Genomic DNA, 19,924 nt, shown 5'->3' on the forward strand with positions numbered 1-19,924 from the left:
ATATTGTCATGGCATCAACCAACTGCGTCACGCTTGGCTTAGCCTTACCTCACTCAAACCGGAGGCACAACAAAGGGTGGCCAACCTGCCTTTCTTGGGGGAAACCCTGTTCGGCCAGCATGCGGACGACAAAATGGCCCGCATGAAGACGGAGGCAGAGACCCTGATGGCTGTCGGGTTAGAGAAGCCTGAGAAGAAAAAGCGCCCGTTCCAGAGACGGTTCGGGGCTGCAGGCAGAGGGCGTGGGTAGGCCTCTGGACAGCAGCAACAACAGCAACAGCAGTTCCGGAAACCCTTCCAGAAGCACCAGAAGGGTAGAGGAGGCCAGCAGTCCGCTACAGCGACCAAGGGCCCGGCTGGGTCTCGGCCCTGAACGGTTACTTCCCCTGCAACCGTTACCCACTCCAGTGGGGGGAAGCGTTCAATCTTTTTCTGGCAGAGTGGAGAAAAATTACTCCGGACAAGTAGGTGCTGAATATTGTTTGCAATGGATACAGTCTTCGGTTCATCAGCCGGCCTCCAGCGATTCCGCCGGTAAGCTCACAGTATCAACTGCGAGAGCTCCAGGCGGAGGCAGACATCCTGTTGAGGAAAAAGGCGGTGGAACACGTACCTCTGTCTCAAAGGGGAAGAGGTCTGTACTCTCGGTTCTTCCTGGTTCGCAAGAAGGACAAGAACGAGTTCAGGCCCATTCTGGATTTGCGGCAGGCAAACAAATGGATTCGCAGAGAAATTCCGCATGCTGTCGTTGCACCAGATTTACCCTCAGCTGCAACGAGGAGACTGGCTCTGTGCCATAGACCTACAGGATGCGTACTTCCATGTGCCCATTGCACGGAAGCACAGGAAGTTCCTGCGGTTCCAAGTCGGCGCCAATCATTATCAATACACAGTACTGCCGTTTGGGCTAAAGTCTGCGCCCAGGACCTTCTCGAAGTGCATGGCAGTGGTAGCTGCACACCTGCGGAGGAACAAGGTGTTTGTCTACCCGTACCTGGACGATTGGTTGATCAAGGCCTACTCCTTCTCGGAAGCACAAGCGCACTTCCAGAAGACGTGCATTCTCTTGAACAAGCTGGGGTTGCACGTCAACATGTCCAAGTCTGTCCCGACTCCGGTCCAGTGCATACAGTACTTGGGGGCCTCCATCAATACGCTGTCAGCAAGCGTGTCTCCTTCGGAGGAGAGACGGTTATCACTCCTTCGGAAGGCTCGGGCTCTTATGACCGCTCCATCGACGACAGTGAGGAAGGGGTCTTCGCTGCTGGGATTGATGGCCTTGTGTATCTTCCTCACGCGCGGCTGCACATGAGACCACTGCAGGAGTGCTTGGAGGATCAGTGGGATCAGAGGACAGGTTCTTGGGACGACAAGATACGGCTGTCTCTGCATGCTCTTCAGTCGCTGAGGTGGTGGTGTTCAGCGGAAAATCTCCTCAGGGGGGTTCCCTTCCACAAGGACATTCCCACACAGAATATCATGACGGATGCGTCTTTCCACGGCTGGGGAGCGCATTCCGGAGACTTGCAGATACAAGGAAAGTGGTCCCCGTTGGAGTCGACGTACCACATCAATTTCCTGGAACTCAGAGCCGTTTACTTGGCGTTGAAGGCCTTCCATCCGTCCTTCCAGACCAACTCGCTGCTTGTACAGACGGACAATACAACCACGATGTATTACCTCAACAAGCAGGGGGGGTCGAGATCACGCACTCTGTCGCAGGAGGCGCAGTCGATCTGGCGCTGGCTTCTGGCCCGAGGACTGACGATTACCGCCACGCATCTGCCAGGTGTGCAGAATGTTCAGGCGGACGCACTGAGCAGACTGATTCAGGAAAACCACGAATGGGTCATAAACGACGGAGTACTAGGGGACGTCTTCGCAAGGTGGGGGACTCCAGACGTAGATCTGTTCGCCACCGCCGAAAACAGCAAATGCCGAGACTTCGCATCCAGGTACTACCAGCGGGGGACGCTGGGGAATGCGCTATGGATCGACTGGTTGAACAGCTTTCTGTACGCTTTTCCACCCATTCCTGATTGCCCCGTAATGGCCCAGACAGTGGTGGTTCACGGACCTGCTTCACCGGTCTCTCCTTCCTCACATACGGCTGCCGTGCAGGCCGGACCTTCTCACGAAGTTCGGGTGGCAGTTGGTGCACCCCGACCTCTCGTCTTTGAGTTTGGCAGCATGGCTCCTGAGATAGTGCAATATGGCCATTTGAATCTACCAGCAGATTGTATGGATATACTGAAGGAGGCTAAGCGACCTTCCACTAGAACGTCCTATGCTTACAAGTGGAAGAGGTTCTGCATCTGGTGCAAGTCCAAGCACTTTGACCCGACGACATGTAAGGAAGATGTCATCCTTCCGTACCTTTTGCATTTGGCGCAGTCTGGCCTTAATTTCCATTCCATTAAGGTCCATCTCGCTGCTTTGACTGCTTACAGGAAATGCCCTTCACAGACTTCCTTCTTTCAGGTCCCTGTGATCAAGGATTTTTTGGAAGGCTTGAAGAAAGTGTTCCCTCCTGTCCGACTTCCCTCGCCTTCATGGGAATTGAACGTGGTGCTGTCCAGATTGATGAAGGAGCCTTTTGAACCTATTCACAAGGCTTCGTTGCAGCACCTGTCTTGGAAGGCGGCGTTCCTAGTGGCCATTACGTCGGCCCGCAGGGTGAGTGAACTTTAGGCGTTGTGTTGCCTAGAACCTTATACGATATTTCATGCTGCTAAGGTTGTTATGCGTACTCACCCTAAATTTCTTCCTAAGGTTATATCTGATTTTCATGTCAACCAGACCATAACTTTACCTACGTTTTTTCAGAATCCTTCTTCTCCAGCAGAAAGGTCTCTACATTCCCTGGACGTTAGGAGGGTGTTGAAGTTTTATCTTGATAAGACCAAAGATATTCGTAGGTCAGACCAATTGTTAATCAATTATGGATCAGTCAGGACTGGTCTTGCTACCTCCAAACAGTCCATCTCTCGGTGGATTGTGTCCTGTATACAATTGTGTTACCAAAAGGCTAATAAGACCTTGGGGGGGTAAACCTAAGGCTCATTCCACCAGGGGCAAAGATGCCACGACTGCTTTGCTGCGTAATGTTCCGATTGCAGAAATCTGCAAGGCGGCCACTTGGAGGTCGGTCCATACCTTTGCTGCGCATTACTGTCTGGACACGGATGCCAGGGCAGATGGTAAGGTTGGGCAGGCTTCGCTGCGAAATTTGTTCGCACAGTAGTGGTATTATTTTGTAGTCTTCTCCACCGCCGTTTTGGTGTGGGGATGGGCTTGCCATTCTATTCACTAGATTATGACTGTACACAGAGATCCCCTACTACAGAAGGAGTAGTTTCTTTTCTGTAACTCCAGTTCTGTAGTAGGGGTATCTCTGTTATAGTCATAAGCGCCCGCCCTCCTCCCCGGTGGAGAGATAAATGTTAATGTAAGGAATGCTACAGGTCTGGTGAGTTACGCCTTCAAAAAGAACTGAAAGTAAAAGGGACCTGCTGTGCATTCTGGGATACTGGAAAAGTTCTGGAAAGTTTTTCTTAAAGGCACAGTATCCTGTTCTGAGCCACATAATGGCAGCCTATGGGGCTTGTCTGTCCATTCCTCCCTCTCTATCATTTCAGAGGCTTTTGCTGGTAGAGGCAGGTTTTTCTCTGTGGAAAAAGCTGGGCAGGCAGTGCTGTTGGTGGAATTTTCTAGTTGAAGTACTGGACAGTGTAGCCTGTGGATATAGGCTGCATTATCTGTCTTTGAATTCTCTCTTAAGTGTAGATGCAAGTCTGCATGGCTTGACAATTTAAGAGATTATTTTTATTGCTCCGGGGTCCACGCACATGGGCGGGACTATTCACTAGATTATGAATATAACAGAGATGCCCCTACTACAGAACTGGAGTTACAGAAAATAAACTACTCCTTCATCCCTCTGGAGATGTTTCTGGCCTCACAACATCTGGTTATATTAAATTGGTCCCTGCCAACAACCCCAAATCCTTGTGTGTGCTTTTTTGTGAAATTCCCTAGATGTACATACTGACTCTTCTGCAATAGAGCAGTAATCCACCCCACTAAGCCACTCTGCAAATGAGGGTGAGCCTCCCAAGACCTCCAATGACTCACAAAGTCCAGTTTCGCAAGCAAGCACACTACACTTATCAATTGCCTCTATTCTCAGTGGCAATTCTACTCAGGAAACACCCCCAGTATTGACTTCTGGGGGTCTCGGTCAATTGACATTCCAAAAATTTATTCCAGTGTGTTGAGGATTTTGGCCCAATATCTTTGGAAGGCTTGGCATTCTCACATCACTTGCAGGGGTACCTCATGCCACCCCGAATGAAGGCATTCCGGTCCACTGCCATTCCCCATTGGCTACAGTCTATTGGGGTGGAGTAATAAATACTTTAGGAGTATATAAATAGAAGTCTTAACCTGGCAGTGATTACCAATTGTTTTGATGCCACCTTGGCCACAACGCACACCTCTTCATCACTGTTACCCATATCAGATTCCCACCACTCCCCCAATTTTGCCATAGGATCTGGGACATTAATTACTAGGATTCTGTACAGACTGGAAATGCCCTTTCCCCCCTCAGCCTCCACAGTAAGTTTGGATTCCAGTATTGGGTTGAGGCGCCCTTTATAGGCCCAATCTACCAACATGAAAGAGACGACATGTAAAGGGTATGTATGACTTCTCAACCTAAAGATAACTTATCCCTTGATATCCATCTGGTGTTTTTATAGGACTCGCCCTCAGTCAGAAGCATGTTTCATCATGGAGTCCTCGTATCTGGACCTATTGTCACCTAAACAAGCTCTACCTTGTGAACCTAAGGGGGCTCATTTAGATCTAAGGGGGGTGCCTAAAATTACAATTACCTAAGGAGTTATCTAGACTTTATATGAAAACATTGCTCAAGGTGGGACGCTAAATGGGGGATTATGTCCTAGGCTTCAAAGGGATTACTTGTTTCAGCCACCTTGCTACCTCAGTCTTGTGACTTTCACGCATGCCGGCCATTCATACATACATACAAACAAATTCAGACCTATATTAGGGTCTCAATCATGCGTATCCCACATTGAGGCATTTAAAATTCCAGTACACTAGGCCTCATGAGATTGGGGAGACTGATGGCCCCTGTAGTCACACATTCGTCAAGGGGTTCCACCAGGCTTGTTTACCGACTGGATATCTTCACCGCCTCATATCCTCTATAACCTTCAGTGCATGCTGTAATTGCATGTAGAGGAAGTACTGGGATCCATAGAGTTTGTGTTCTTCACACAACTGTTCGAAGGAAAATGAGTTTTGGCCCAGATAGCACCCAGATTAGAGATTCCTAAAATATCCCAATTGCTAAATCCTTGCAGTTGAGATGTTTGTTTTATCCAAACCCAAGCCTCAGCAGCATGTCTTTAATGTATTTTCCCACTGTATCCATTTCAACGCCCCATGCTAACTCTCTGGTATTGCTGTACTGAAGGCGATTACATCAAGGTCCTGATGCCATTTAGCCAAGACTTAGGAGTTGACTATTCAAATGTCAACATCTCTTACTCTATTGCAGAGTCATCCCTGTCCCGAAGTTTCAGTTATTCATCTGGACCATTTGGGCTGCCCAGTAGTATATCTTCATGTCCACCTCCCAGTTTCCCCAGCATATGGTGCTTGTATGCATTTCTTGTGCGGTACCATGTTGGTGAAGACTGGGGTAGTCACCAACCTCACCACACATCATTGTTAATGCTAGCGTGTAATCTAGAGAAACAATTTGGTTCAATCCTCTGTGGGTCATTTTGGAGGACGTAAAGCATCTGTGTTAAAGCAACCATTTAAAAAAAAATGCAATACACCCCAGCATGCTTGACAGTAGTAGTCTATTTGCACCAATTCACTCAGAAGTCAGATGCTTCGCCATAGACTTTCAGTATTTAAATCCACCTAAAGACAGACAGATATGGCTATTGGATATGTATTTGGATGTCATCAGTGTACAGGGATATGTCATCAGTCCACCTCGGTCCTCATAGCGATACATCTCTCCTTATCCATACAGCCCCCGATTCAATGGTTTGGATGAAGGCGAGGGTGGGGGAGAAGAGGGCAACCCAGGCGGGTGCCCTGCCTTATCCAGAATTTCTTAGACACTGCACTGTTGACACAGATTCTTGCGCAAGAGGCACAATACAGTAGGTTTATAGAGCCTCAGAAGTATGGACCAAGGTACATCCTTTCCAGTGCTTTGTGAAGACAGGGCCATTCAACAAAGACAAACGCCTTTTCTGAATCTTGTTGCATCAGAGCTGTTGGCTCCGACACACATTATCTAGTTGTGCCAACACTATGTACAGTCTGTGGATACTATGACTTGTCCCCTTGCTGGAATCAAACCATTTTGATCTTTGTTAACTAGAGATCTCACTACTTTCACCAGTTTGTTAGCCAGGGACTGTGCCACAATTTTGGCCTCCGTGTTGATTAGTGAAATCGGTCTAGATGAAGCGCAGTCTGCTTGCGGTTTCAGGTTTAACCATAATCACCACAGTGGCCCTGCAAAGGTCTGGCAGTAGTACCTTTTGTAGAGCCTTTCCATTGCAAATGAAGCAGGAATGGAGCTGGCCTGGTTTGTATGGTCTACCCAATATCTCAAGGCAAGTGAAGAGTCAGATAGTGCCTAGGGCAGTATTCTGGCCCCCACTTCCCCTGTAAGATCTGCAGCGGGGGCAAACAAAAAATCCAAACGGGAGAAAGACCTGTCCAACTATGAATAGTAAGTGTAGTCATGTGCATCCGGGTTACTGACCCGCCAGACGTTGCGAAGTCTTAGTAATTCTGCCTGGTGCCCAAGCGTCGCTGTTCTACGGAAGTTGGTTGCATCTTTGAAGTCCACCTGTATGTGCATCAAATGGGTAGTCTCCCCCCGTTATGATCCTGCCCTCAGGAGCCGCAGCAATGACCTTTGTCAAATCTGTTCTAGTCATTGATATTAATGTTGGTTGGGCTTAAACACTCACTACGGTCCAATCGCTCTCTCCCAATCACCCTATTATTGGATAAATCTTCACAAGTTGTCAGCTACATTGTCACAGAGCACAAAAGCAAATGATTTGTGAAGCAGTATAGGCACCCCTCTAGATCCACGTGTGAATTCTGCGTCTAACACACTGTTGAAGTCATAATGGCTAACAACGTTACATCTGTCACACAGCAGTGTTTGTTATGTTGTTATGTTAGGGACACTTCTAAAGCGCACGACTCACCCTGGGGCATCTCGGCGCTGTACCTAGTAGCCTGCTGAGGGGGGTATGAGAGGAAGACACGACAGCAGAAATGGAACCCTAAGTGATTAGAACAAAAAAGTTTTCAGTTGTGAGGGAGGGGCATGTACGTAAGGAAATAGGAAGCATGTTCCAATAGCGTGGCGCAAGATATGAGAAGGCCCTCCCTCCGGAGCGGGTGAGGCGAATTCGGGGGGTCTTCAGGAGCTCAAGAAAATTAGACCTTGTTGAGAGCGGTGGTCTGTTTAGTGAGTCTATTTGCCAGATATTTGGGACCTTTACCGTTTAAGGCCTTATAAGTAAGGCAACAGGTCTTAAAGTGTGCTTGTTTCGCAATCGGGAGCCAATGAAGGTCTAGAAACAGAGGGGCTGAAGGAGAGCCTGCTGGACGATTTAGAATCATTCGCGCAGCGGTATTTTGGATGACCTGTAGCTTCTTTAGCAGCGTCGGGCCAAGTTCTGCCAGCAGAGCGTTGCCGTAATCGAGGCGACAGATCACCATGACCTGGACTAGCGTTCTGCGGTGCTTGATGGGCAGATAGGGGAGGATCTTCCGTAGAAGCCGAAGGCTAAAGTAGCAGGAGCTGGAGATTGCTGCTACATGTTCCTTCATAGAGAGTGCCTGGTCAAGTTTAAACCCCAAGTTTTTCACTACTTGTTTAGGAGCAGGTGCTGCAGTAGGAGTGCCAGCTGAACCGACTTATGGGCCTGACTTAGTATCACTGTACTCTTGACTCTATCGTTGAGCCCATTTACGTTCTAGGAAACCAGTTTCTAAGATGAAGTCACTCAGTCGCTTGTAATGGAGGGATATGTTGAAGTGGTGTCCTGCTTCTGGACACTGTGGCCATGTGGTGCTAAACAGTGAAATAGCCCTTTACGCAACTCCCCCTACCAAAACTTCTGCACTTGAAGTGTCTCTTGTCCTCAGGATAACCTAAAATGGATTAAACAAATGCCACTTATAGTCCGTTGTTTGCTTGTATGAGCCCTGGTATCTTCTCTTCAGTCTTTTGAGATGTCTTTAATCAGGAGAAGCCAAGGCCCACATATTTGTGTTCTGGGTTGTCTTTGGCGCTGCTGTGGATGTGGGGACCTGCCACCACCTATTCCCACACTACTTCGGACTCTCCAAGAAGAGGGATTTCCCCTGGCCGTCTAATTCTACCTCAGTGTATCCTGTTTATGGCCAGGGAACAGGCCCTGCCCCCGATTCCAAGCCAGACGCTCCCCTCGGAGGGACCTAGCCACTCTTGAGAAACGATTGGAGTCTGGTGCAACGCCCAACCACCAAAGTCACTTCAGGGCCACCAAGTGGGCACCCTCAACAGCGCCGCCCAGTACTGCTGCCCCTGCGGCCTTCTCCAGTGCACACTCCTCCTCCAGGAACCGGAGAAGCAGCTCAAAGGATGGCTGCCCGCCGGCTCGCTGCCTGCAACGGGCAATATTTTGTAAGTCTCTTTGCACCAACTGCGGCCTCTCTGCTAATTTCTGTACTTTTATGGCTGCTTCTATTTTATGATCTTTTACTTCTTGTGTATGTAGTTATGACAACTGAATGCCCTACCTTAACTGAGGCTATATGTGACTTTAACATATTTAATTTTCCACTTGATTTGGCTTTGTAATGTCTGTGTACTAACAGCATTTCTACACTTCTATTCTGTCATAGTACAGAATGCAAATCACCCAGTCCGTCTTCACCCCAACAGGGAAATTGCTGCCTAAAGCCTTTGAGCCTGCACATAGCAGAACGAGATAATACAGTTGCCACGTCCATCTCCCAAGATGTGTTTGCAGAGATGCATGTGTAGCAGCAGAGATGCATGTGTAGCAGCAGTACAAGTATGGTAAGGGTGTTTAGCACTGATAAATCAAGACTGCAGAGCTGCATAGTGCTAATCCTAGCTACATTATTGGTTGGTTACAAGCTGTCTGTATATAAAAACAGCATTTAAGCAAAAAAAGTTGAGAGAAGAGTCTGGCTAAAAGAATGCACTGCTAGTGCGTTTTACAGTATCCTAACGACTTTTCTTTATTACCAAAGCTTGGACTTCTTACCAAGATCAGGGTTGTGTTTTTTCTTCTTTTTAGGTCTCGCCTAGCAGCGCGCATGCCCTGCATAGGCAAAAAGACCTTTAGCCGTCGATTCCCTTTTTGAGGCAAAAACGTGCGCGCGTTTCATTGCCTTCAATGGCAACGCGTGCACGTGTGGAGATTAACTTGCGGGAGCGAGCAGTAGTGCCATATGGTAGCAATTATCGTGCCTTGCCGCTCGCAAGGGAATCGCGCAGGCCCCCTCCTTTCTCTCACCCCCCTCCCCCGCTGCCGTGCGAGGCGTGCGCTTGTTATTCTCAAGAAACTGCACTCAATCAAGTTAATTTAGCATATACGCATACACTTTCCCTTAGTGTTATTAATAACTAGACCTTATTCTTTTGGAGACTGCAGTGAGTTTCAGTAGTGTACAAGATTGTTGTTGCTCATTTGTTCAAATGGGGCTCTCTATAAGTCGGACTGTCAACTGTGTGGAGAAATTCCAATTGTTATGAAATGTCTTTAGGCATCAGGGTTGTTCTTTGTGCATTTAATAAATGGTGTTAATGAAGGTCAAAAAACATATTTTCCGCCAATAATGAACACTGGGTATTTACCATATTTAGAATGCTGGCGACCTCGTGTGGGCATCAGTTGTTAAACGTTTGCGTCCTAGTTTGCATTTTGAAATGCATTGATTATACTACGTATGTTTTTTCCATCAACATATTCCAATGTAGGTGATTCATTATAACCCAGTTTTGAGGCACTCGCAACAAGGACTTCGAATTTGTTTATCTGCCTTGCTTTGCTGTACGTTTGCGAGGTAAAACTTCAAAATCCATGCTAGCTTGACAGTGTGAGAGTGCAGACTGGACCCATGCATGTATACATGCAATTCAGGATCGCATATGCAATCTGTTATAGATCCTGTAGTAATGTGGGTGGGTAGGTTGGCTTGTTTGCGTCAACATGGGTAGAACTCTCACCTACAATGGTTCTGTAGAATGCATCTATTGTGTGGTGAGTCGACTCTGGCCAGTTGACCTGCTTTTTTTTGGCTTCTTGAATAAACAAGCATTGGCATAGCCAATAGGTCTCGCCCTTGGGACCTTAGAAGTACTTAGTTATGCAGCAGGTCTCAAAGGCGAGACCTATTGGCTATGCCAATGCTTGTTTTGATAGGCTCGGTAGTGGGGCACTAGAAAGGGCACGTTTTAGAAGTGCGAGCCTCAAACTTGTGGCCCTCTGTCCTTGTGGTGTCTTAAAGCAGTATGTAGATTGCATGTACTGCAGGAAATTTTGGTAAAAAAACTTTTGTTTCTTTTTCTATTCTTTTAAGGTCACAGAGGAGAAAGTGAAAAAATCCTGGACGGTTGTGGATGCCAAGACTTTACAAAAGGAAGATATACAAAAGGATACTGTTTACTGCCTGAATGATGACAATGAGACAGAAGTTCCAAGCGAAGACACTATCCAAGGTAAGTCGCTGTGCAGAAAGGTCTTTCAAGGCACTGATGGTCTGCGAAACAAATATACCCGCCTGAGGGTATACCCACTATTGGACTGGCGCTATCTAAATCATTGGTATGGATATATGTGTATAATTTAGGTCCTAACATGATCCTTACTCAGATAAAAAATTAAGTGAAGTAGAAATAATATCAAGTTTACATAGCCAAGAGGAGGCGAGGCTGTCCTTTGTGGTTTACGTGGTGCTTTGGCAAGCGAATAGGTTTGTGACAGTAATAAAATGTTGTTCTTTAACCCATAAAGGATACGAATGACTGTATAATAAGTGTTGTTCTAAAGGTATTTTATTGCTGTAAATGACAGTTGGAGGCTGGCATATGTTTTTGACTAATTTGAAATATAATGGAAAATATGTACATATTCAACATTATTATTCCAATTGTATGGCATAATCCATTTTCTTTGTTCGGGGACATCTTCTATCAATACATTGCCAATAAAGTGTCCAAAAACGCAAGTAATTTAGGGTCTTAATGAGTTCGGCGGTCCGTGAACCACCGTGGCCACGTCCGAACACGCAAGCACTGTGGTCCACCTGCCTTATTATGAGATTGTCGGATTGCTTTTGCAAAGACTGAGGTCGAACCGCCGACACCGCCAGCCATCTGCAGACCGCTGCAGTCTGGGATATTCAGTTGCCATAGGGCCATACAGTGGAGTCTCACCGACGTCCGTATTACGAGTTGGCTTTCTGACGAGCAGACTGCAGCAGTGGGACCTCCATATTCAAATCGGCAGAAATTAATGATTGGGGGTTGAAACTCTTTACATAGCAGCATCTTCACCCCGAGGAATATGACCCTGTCTGTGGCAAAACACAGGTAAGTACTTTTTGTATCGTATACTTATTGCCTGGACTGCCCGCATAAGGGTCGGTCTCTGGAAAATGGGTAGGTGGTATTTTTCCACATGTATCATGCACATGTGTGCATTCAACACATATGCAGTTGAAATGCTCACACAGGCATCGATATGTATGGAAAACTATTTACCACCGCCGCAAGACCTCCGCAGCCACACAGCAGTCAACTTGTAATACGGAAGACCACAGGCACTGTAGTCTTCTAGAGGACACGTCCGCAGTCTTCGGGCGGTCGGACTGTGAAACTCTTAATCGGGCCCTTAATCTTCATTCCCGATTTTAGTAGTGTCTAGTTCACGGGTACTCGCAAACATTTTCCCAGGGGCAATAAAGTATGATCTTTGATGTAAACGAGGGCCACACTGATGCCAGTAGGGTGGTGGGGGCCGAGGGTGAGGGACTGGGAGGGTTGGCGGGAAGAAGGGTGTAGGGAAGTGAAGCATATACATCTAGTGGCTGACTTGCACAATGTGAATCCAGAAAACCAGGGAATAATTCTGGCTTCCCCAAAATGTGTGATCCTAGGCAATTTGTCCCTTTCTCTCATTTTTCTTCATTACCACATATGAGGACTTCGCAATACATGAATTCAGGATGTGCGCTGTACAAAACCTTCTCTTGTATTGGGTTCAATAAACTATAATGTTGTTCATGTATAATAGGAACTCGGGCCACCCAAAGACAGAGTGCACGTAGCAACCGACTTGCATCTTAGTTCACTATTGGCATTGTTGTCAGTGTGGGGGGGGTCTTAATGTTTCTAAATTCATGGTTGAAAACTATCACTTTTACAAAATATTTTACAATGCACTGATAATCTGATGTATTCAGGTGAAACGGTTTTGCATGTTAATGAAATACACTTTTTAAATTCTGAAGAGACTTTATCATAATTTTATACTTTTGCTGCAAGATGTTTTTAAAAAGGAAGGTGATCCTAATGTTAAGGGGTGCATGACACCTTAGTTACTTCCTTTCTTTAACTTGAATTAACTTTTAAACAAACGTTTCCCTCTTAATTATTTTTTTTAAAATAAAAGTGCTGAGCTGGGTAAACAGCAATCCTGTGCAGCTGTTGACCCGTGGGGCCGCATGTGAAGGTCAAGAAGGCAGCGTGCGGCCCCTGGGCCATACGTTGAGTATCACTGGGCTAGTAGATATACTGTCCTTTTAGATGTGAGAGGGCGTCATCTTTTGCTCCCAAGAATCTGCTTTAATCTAGTTATTATGCATTGTTGCCATTATTTGTAAAACAGTAAAAGGTGAGTATGCCAACAAGGGAATTCGTTTAAACTCTACTTAATGATGTTGTTCTTGTAAAATCGAGAAGTCCTAAATAGTCACTTCCTTTAAACAATTCTTGAATTAAACTTGTTTTACCAACTTGAAAAGATGTAAAAAAAAAACAAGATGGGTGTGTACTTTTTTAAAAACAAATATACATTTATAGACCAATAGCAATGGACTGCACTCCGCTAGCCCCTCCTCCGGGTCGCCCCTGGGGAAGCGGATTTTTGTTTACATTCAGGCTCCCTTGAGCCGGTGGGGCTGACGAGCCCATGGCTACGCACCTGCGCGCCTTGAGTGGTACTTTACCTGAGAATATTTTTTGGCAGCCTACGCAGCAACCCTACACACATACCTACCCCCTGCTGACGAGAGGCAACTACCTCGAAACACGTGTCCAGGGATGGCTAACGCGACACTTATTTTCATTTTAAACTTTTGGCATAGGCGTACCCGCCGACGCTACTTCATGGACCACAATTCTTTGGGGTAACACGCTGGTAGGACTAGCAGAGTGCGGCCAATCGGATTTTTAAATATACATTTATATAGAAAAATTCATTAAGGGTACATACAGTATAAATCACAGATCTACATAGGTGAAATGAACACAATTTTACTTTCTGTACATATCAATCTCTCATTAACACCTTTTGTTAACACCTATTCTAAATCATAGATAATATGGACAACGTTAATGAAGTACCATCTGTGGTAATACACCATTTATTTATGTGTGGAATTAGATGAACTTGTCGATGTTTCGGTCAACTTGTTTTCATCTCTTAGACCATCTTCAGGACGAAATTTTCATTTATTAACCGAAGACCCTCATTCGTATCACAAATCTGCTCAGAAGATTCGAGGACCGCAGTCTGAACATATATTTAAAATCAAGTATTTTCGAATTGTGAGCTGTGTCTTCATTGTTTTAAGCAAATCCCTGGGTGACTGCTTCAGAGATCTCTCCTCCTTGTGAGCAGGGTCTATTACTGTACCCATTTGTTTAAGGAGACCCAGTTTTCACTTCTATACCCCCACCCCGACAACCGTGTCTAGGTCTCCTCCCTCTAACTGCGGGAATGTGAGCAACACACTTTGTCTGGGAGCACAGCCTTCACCCTTGATCTTTTGCAAGATCGGGTCACGTCCAAAATGGATTCCACTGACCTTCATTGCTCTAGCTCACTCACACACCTGCATGTACTACGCAGGCTACACACACCAACACGCTTAACATGTGCTTAGGATGTTAGCGCAAAGGGTGTGGCAGGGGCATTGAAGCGGGCCTTTACTCAGGTGGGCCAGAAGGGCTTCACTTAAATGATCCACATAAAAAAAGGTCTAGTTACACTATTGATCCATAAAACATAATATGCTGCCACCACCATTCTGTGTACTAATCTTTCTGACAGCGACAGTAGTCCTCGATCTCAGATAAGAGTACGTTTGGTGCACCCCTCCAGGTTTACAAAACAGTACAGTACCTCTTATAATGAGGGACCAGTCTAGGCCTCTGCACACATGCTAGATTAGTATGTCATTATGGCCAAAATGAAAATGCTGGAATACCTGATATGTCGTCGGGCACTCTAGGCAGGGAACACACCTGTCTACCATGTAGGGAACATTCCCATCCCAAACAAGCATCTACGCTCAAAACTACAAGGGGCTGTGTCTGCTGTGAAGCTGTAGTTCCATGACCTGAAGCTGATGCAGTTCCATGATATGAAGCGGCTGCCGATCGAACTGTGGTGTGGTTGGAGCCTACAGAGTCTGAGTGCTGGAGAATTTAGGTGGCTGGTAGTGCACTGCCAGGCTGGGGATCAGAGGCCTGATTTAATGCAGCAGCTACTCATTGGTGCTTGTGATAGGTACCTACTGCTCTGAGAAGCATGTTTGATGTTGACAGTGTGGAGAAGGGAAGGAGGTCTGGGCTTGATATGTTGGGTGCTGTGCTATGGAGAGTGGCAGCAACTGATCTGTCTATAGGAGGCAGTGCTGTGTCTGGGAGTGACACTTAATGGAGGTCTGTGTTCAGAGGATCGGTGGTGGCTGGCCTTGCACCACTGAGCTTTCCGCCTGCAAGTATCGTAGACCCACAAGACCGATAATTAGGTGCAAAGTCTGTATTGGCGGAGTAGTCGGAAATTTGGAACAACCTACATGACTTTCGCTAGAGGAGCATTGATCTGGATTAGACCCGAAGTTCCTTACCACTGAAGAGAGAAATGTATTGCTTCAAAGTTGAAATACTTCCTGGTTTGTGGAAAACTAGAAGGCCCGTTAAGACTGATCTGCACTTATACTCCATATTGTGGCCTTCGTGACCTACTACACAGTTTGACTGCCGAATTGCATCTTGATATACATACACCTACATTGTAAGGGGTGACTTTAATTGTGTGTCTGATACCAACCTAGAGGGTTGTTTCTACCTTTACTGCGGGCAGCTGAGGATGGCCTCGGATTTGGATTACTAACTGGTTTCTAAAAGATATTTGAATCTGCGATTGTTGATTTTGCTGGAAGCCTAGAATGGACTGCCTTCTCTGAACTGTGCTGAAGGCCTAGGAACCAGTGGGAGAGTGAAGGTGGGTACTAAGCGGCCAGGAAGTGGTTAGCGGCCGGGAAGATGTTTCAATGTGACGAGGACGTTCGCCCAACCATAGATACTAGAGGTGCTAGCACTCTTGAAGGAAAGAGGCTAAACTCAAAATGGTATTGGTGCCCAAGTACGGGACTACGCCGCAGTAGCCAAAAGTGAGGAGACGACAGAACATTGCCTTTGAGTGGAACCAGCAATGCGAGGGGACTTGGACCAATGATACTGCAGTGGTCCTGAGAAGCTTGGTAGAAGATCCTGCCTAGAGGAAGCCGCCATCCATGCACAGAAGCAGAGCGCAGTCAGGCACTAGCAGGTTGAAAACCTGCATCGCAGGAGAGCATCTCAGCAGTGAAAAACAAGTTGGTGTGCTAGAGAGGGAGATGGACCCTTGTTGGATGAGAAGATATGCAAGATAAACCACCATGTTCCCATAGGGTATAAGACAGTGAGCATCAAAATATAAAACCTTTTTTTTTACTCTGAAGCCTGGGGAAACTAATGGGGCAGGTAAGAAGCAAGAGTGACTTGACTTTACTCTTGGCAGCAGTGGGAGACCTGCAGAACACCTATATCGAGACAAACATTTACCACAGAGGGGCTACTGGAAGAGGTTAAGGAACAGATGTCACTACTAGACTAGCACCTTTCTAAGCTGGAGAAGAAGAGAGCTAGTCCAATATTTTTTTTTTTTTTTTTTGAAAAACCTTTATTACAATTTCGGAGAGATACAAGTATGGGCCTACAACCAACAGGCCGGCCGCTAAAATGCAGTGTAAACCTAGGCACAGCTTAACATTCACATCGATGAAGCAACAAAAAAGTTACTGGAGTGTTAATCATCGCAGTCGTCCGCCGCCGCAGTCCATAAACAAGCAAGAAAGGTTTCATATTTTTGAGAAACGAAAAACATCAAACACACAAGGCAGAGGAAGTTAATGGCAGTAGCATGTGCTCCTCGTATCGAAGGAGTAAACCAACCCGGGTAGACAGAGGGGGAGGGGGGCAAGGCAGAAGAAACAAAGTCGCATGTCGCAGGAGTATACAGGAATGCGCGGGCTAGGGAGACAGAGCGGCATCCATCACACGCGTCTGGGGCGGGGCGCAAATACCTCCACGATAGGAGTTCCAGGGACCCCACACCTTAATCCACTTCCCAGGCTTGCCTCTCGCCACATACACCGTTTTCTCTCTGAACATACACCAGTCCATGTGTTCTTTCCACTCGGAGACCGTTGGTGGCCTCTGGGAGCCCCACAATTGTGCAATGTCACGCTTCGCTACCATATAGCCCAGAGTCACCCATTGCGTCTGCGTCACATTGTAATCAGTCGGCTCCCAGACATTCAACAAACATCTTCGTGCCTCCGGCAACAAGGCAACATGCGTGACTTCTTCTAACACCGCATGCACTCTGCACCAAAACCGAGTCACCTCCGGACACTCCCACAGGATATGGAGGAAAGTCCCCAGTAGTCCACAGCCTCGCTTACACAAACCATCCACCGAATACCCCATACGCATCAAACCAGGCCCCGTGACGTACACTCTATGGAGTATCTTAAGCTGGACGAACCGCAATCGGGCCGGGATAGCCACCTCTTTCGGGGAGGCCACCGCTGACACCCAATCCTCGTCGTCCAGTTCTAAACCGTCGGCAATCCATGTCTCCCGCAATGAGGCCAGCAAACCCATTCGATCATTAATAAGCTTCTTATAAATCAACGAAATGGTGCTATCCGGCACATAGCCATCCAATACTCTGTCTTCCAACGGGGAATGCTCCGGAATAGCCGCCACGTCCGAGAACACGGAACACAAGGCATGATGAACCTGAGCATACCGATAGTATTCCCTATCATTCAACTGATATTCAGTTTTCAGCGTGTCGAACGTCTTAAATTTCCCTTTCGTCCAGAGATCCCCTACCGTGCTGATACCAATCGTATCCCACTTCTCAAAGCCTTTCGTAGTATACAGATAACCCAAACGCTGGGACGCGTACAATGGCGTAGCCCGAGTCAAGCGATCCCTCCACCCCATCGCCGCATTTGCTGCATGCCACACCTGCACCGCGACCCGCGTCGGGCCCGTCAACCGCGCATCAAGGGACCCCGAGTATAGTGCTCGATTATAGTCTCCGCCTGGCAGTAGCAATTTGTCCATCTCAAAAGCCGGGTTCAAAGCAGGTCCATACATCCCGTGATTGACGGCAGCCAACTGGGAGGCCCAGTAATATCGCTTAATGTCAGGGAGGGCGACCCCCCCCCATCATACCACGGTAGGGTTAGTTTGGCAAGAGCAATCCGCGGCCGCCCATCCCAAAACAATCGACGCTGGAGACACTCCACCTCCCGAAAATAACGGGCCGGCACTACGTCCATAGTGTTCTGCAGGGCGTACAAAAAGCGTGGCAGCGACATCATTTTGAACAATGCTGCCCGGCCAAGCGGCAAGAGCGGCAGCCGCCGCCAACCCGCCACATCCGCCCTTAGGCGCTGAAGGGGGGGGGGAGAAGATTCCGTTCATACCGGGCCACCGGGTCCAGGGTTATGAAAATTCCCAAATACGTGAACCCCGACGTCGCAATCTGGATAGGGCACCCCCGCGGAAGGGGGGGGCCTCCCCGGAAAGAACGTATACACAAGACTTAGCCCAGTTAGTGACCAATCCGGAATTGCGACCAAAGGAGCTAAACACATCCACCAATACAATGAGCGATTTGCGCGGAGATGCAAGATACAAGAGGATATCGTCCGCATATAGGGAGACACGATCCTCGTATTCCGGCGTCCATCTAAGGCCACGCATCGAGGGGTGCCACCGCAACCACTCCGCAAGGGGCTCCAAACAAAGCGCAAAGAGAAGAGGCGACAGCGGACATCCCTGTCGGGTGCCCCTACCCAAAACAAAGGGAGCCGACACCCGTCCGTTGACCACCACCTGTGCCAGTGGGTTGTCATAAAGCAATTTCACCCAACCGATAAACCCCGGGCCAAAACCAAACTTCGCCAATGCTGCCCAGATGTACGGCCATTCCAAGGTGTCAAACGCCATGGTAGCGTCCAAGGACGCCAAGATGGCCGGCTCACGAATGAATGGCGCGCGAGCAAGGACGCCATGCAGTCGCCGCAGGTTCAAAGCGGTATTGCGATGGGGTATAAAACCGGATTGATCCTGATGAATCAGGTCGCCCACAACCCGGATCAGACGATTGGCCAGTACCTTGGCGAGGATTTTGGGCTCCGCGTTTAACAAAGAGATAGGCCTGTAAGAAGTACACCGATCCCGCGGCTTCCCTTTCTTATGGATAACAACAATAGTAGCAAGACGTTGGTCAGAAGGGACGGAGCCCGCCGCCTGAGCCTCAAGGAACATGTCCCGGAGATACGGCGCAATCGCATCTGGGCGCAACTTGTATAATTCGATGGGAAGTCCGTTAGGACCCATGGCCTTACCCGAGGCAATAGAGCGAATGGCAAAAGCAATCTCATCTGGCGACAGGGCCGCATCCATCAATACTTTATCCTCATCAGATTGGGAAGGCAGAGTAATGTCTCGAAGCAGCAGTCGAGAGTCTTCCTCCGATCACTCTGAGACCGGAGAGTAGACCCCGTGAAAATACTCCGCAAAGCAATCAACAATATCACCGGGGTCCGTCACACGCACACCGTCCACCCTCTCAACCTCCGGTACCACTCGACTCGCTCTCTCCTTCTTATCCAACCAGGCAATCAACTTCCCGGCCTTATCACCCATATCGTACAAACGCCCCTGTTGCTCCCTGCTCATACTCCTAGCAGATTCAGTAACCAGCGCCTTATAGTCTGCCTGCTTAAGCTCCAACACATGCAATCTGTCATCCGTAACACCTTGCTCCAAATCACTCTCCAACTCAGTGATCTCATTTTCTAGCCGAACAACCTCCTGCGCCTCGCATTTTTTGGTGAGGGAAATGAGAGATAGGGCCTGGCCCCGGAGCACCGTCTTAAAGGCCTCCCAAAGGGAGATGGCGGAAGACACCGACCCCACGTTGTCATTAAAATAGTGTTCCAGAGACTTAACCAGGTCTGCACGAATCGTGGGGTTTCGTAGGTACCAGGGGTTGATCGGCGCCACCCTCCCCTCCGCCCCCAGGGCGATATCTAGGTGTAACAAAAGGGGGGAGTGATCTGATATACCGCGTGCCAAATGTCGCATCTCCCCGATCATCCCCGCTTGGGCCGCAGGCACTAGCATATAGTCAAGCCTCGAAAGACTACCGTGGGCCCCGGAGTGGAAGGTATATTGCACTTGTCC

General features: G+C 47.8%; 1 protein-coding gene across 2 annotated transcripts in view; it reads left to right on the forward strand.

Moving 5' to 3' along the window:
- XRCC5 (X-ray repair cross complementing 5) overlaps positions 1 to 19,924 on the forward strand; it is a 519,003-nt gene that overhangs the window by 94,508 nt on the left and 404,571 nt on the right. For both annotated transcript variants that reach the window (XM_085649958.1, XM_085649959.1), the window contains exon 8: positions 10,681 to 10,819. In XM_085649958.1, the coding sequence (XP_085506084.1) occupies positions 10,681 to 10,819 (139 nt within the window). The remainder of the gene's footprint in view (positions 1 to 10,680; positions 10,820 to 19,924) is intronic.

This window comes from Triturus cristatus, chromosome 3_2 (genome assembly GCF_964204655.1).
Source record: "Triturus cristatus chromosome 3_2, aTriCri1.1, whole genome shotgun sequence".
Lineage (NCBI taxonomy): Eukaryota > Metazoa > Chordata > Amphibia > Caudata > Salamandridae > Triturus > Triturus cristatus.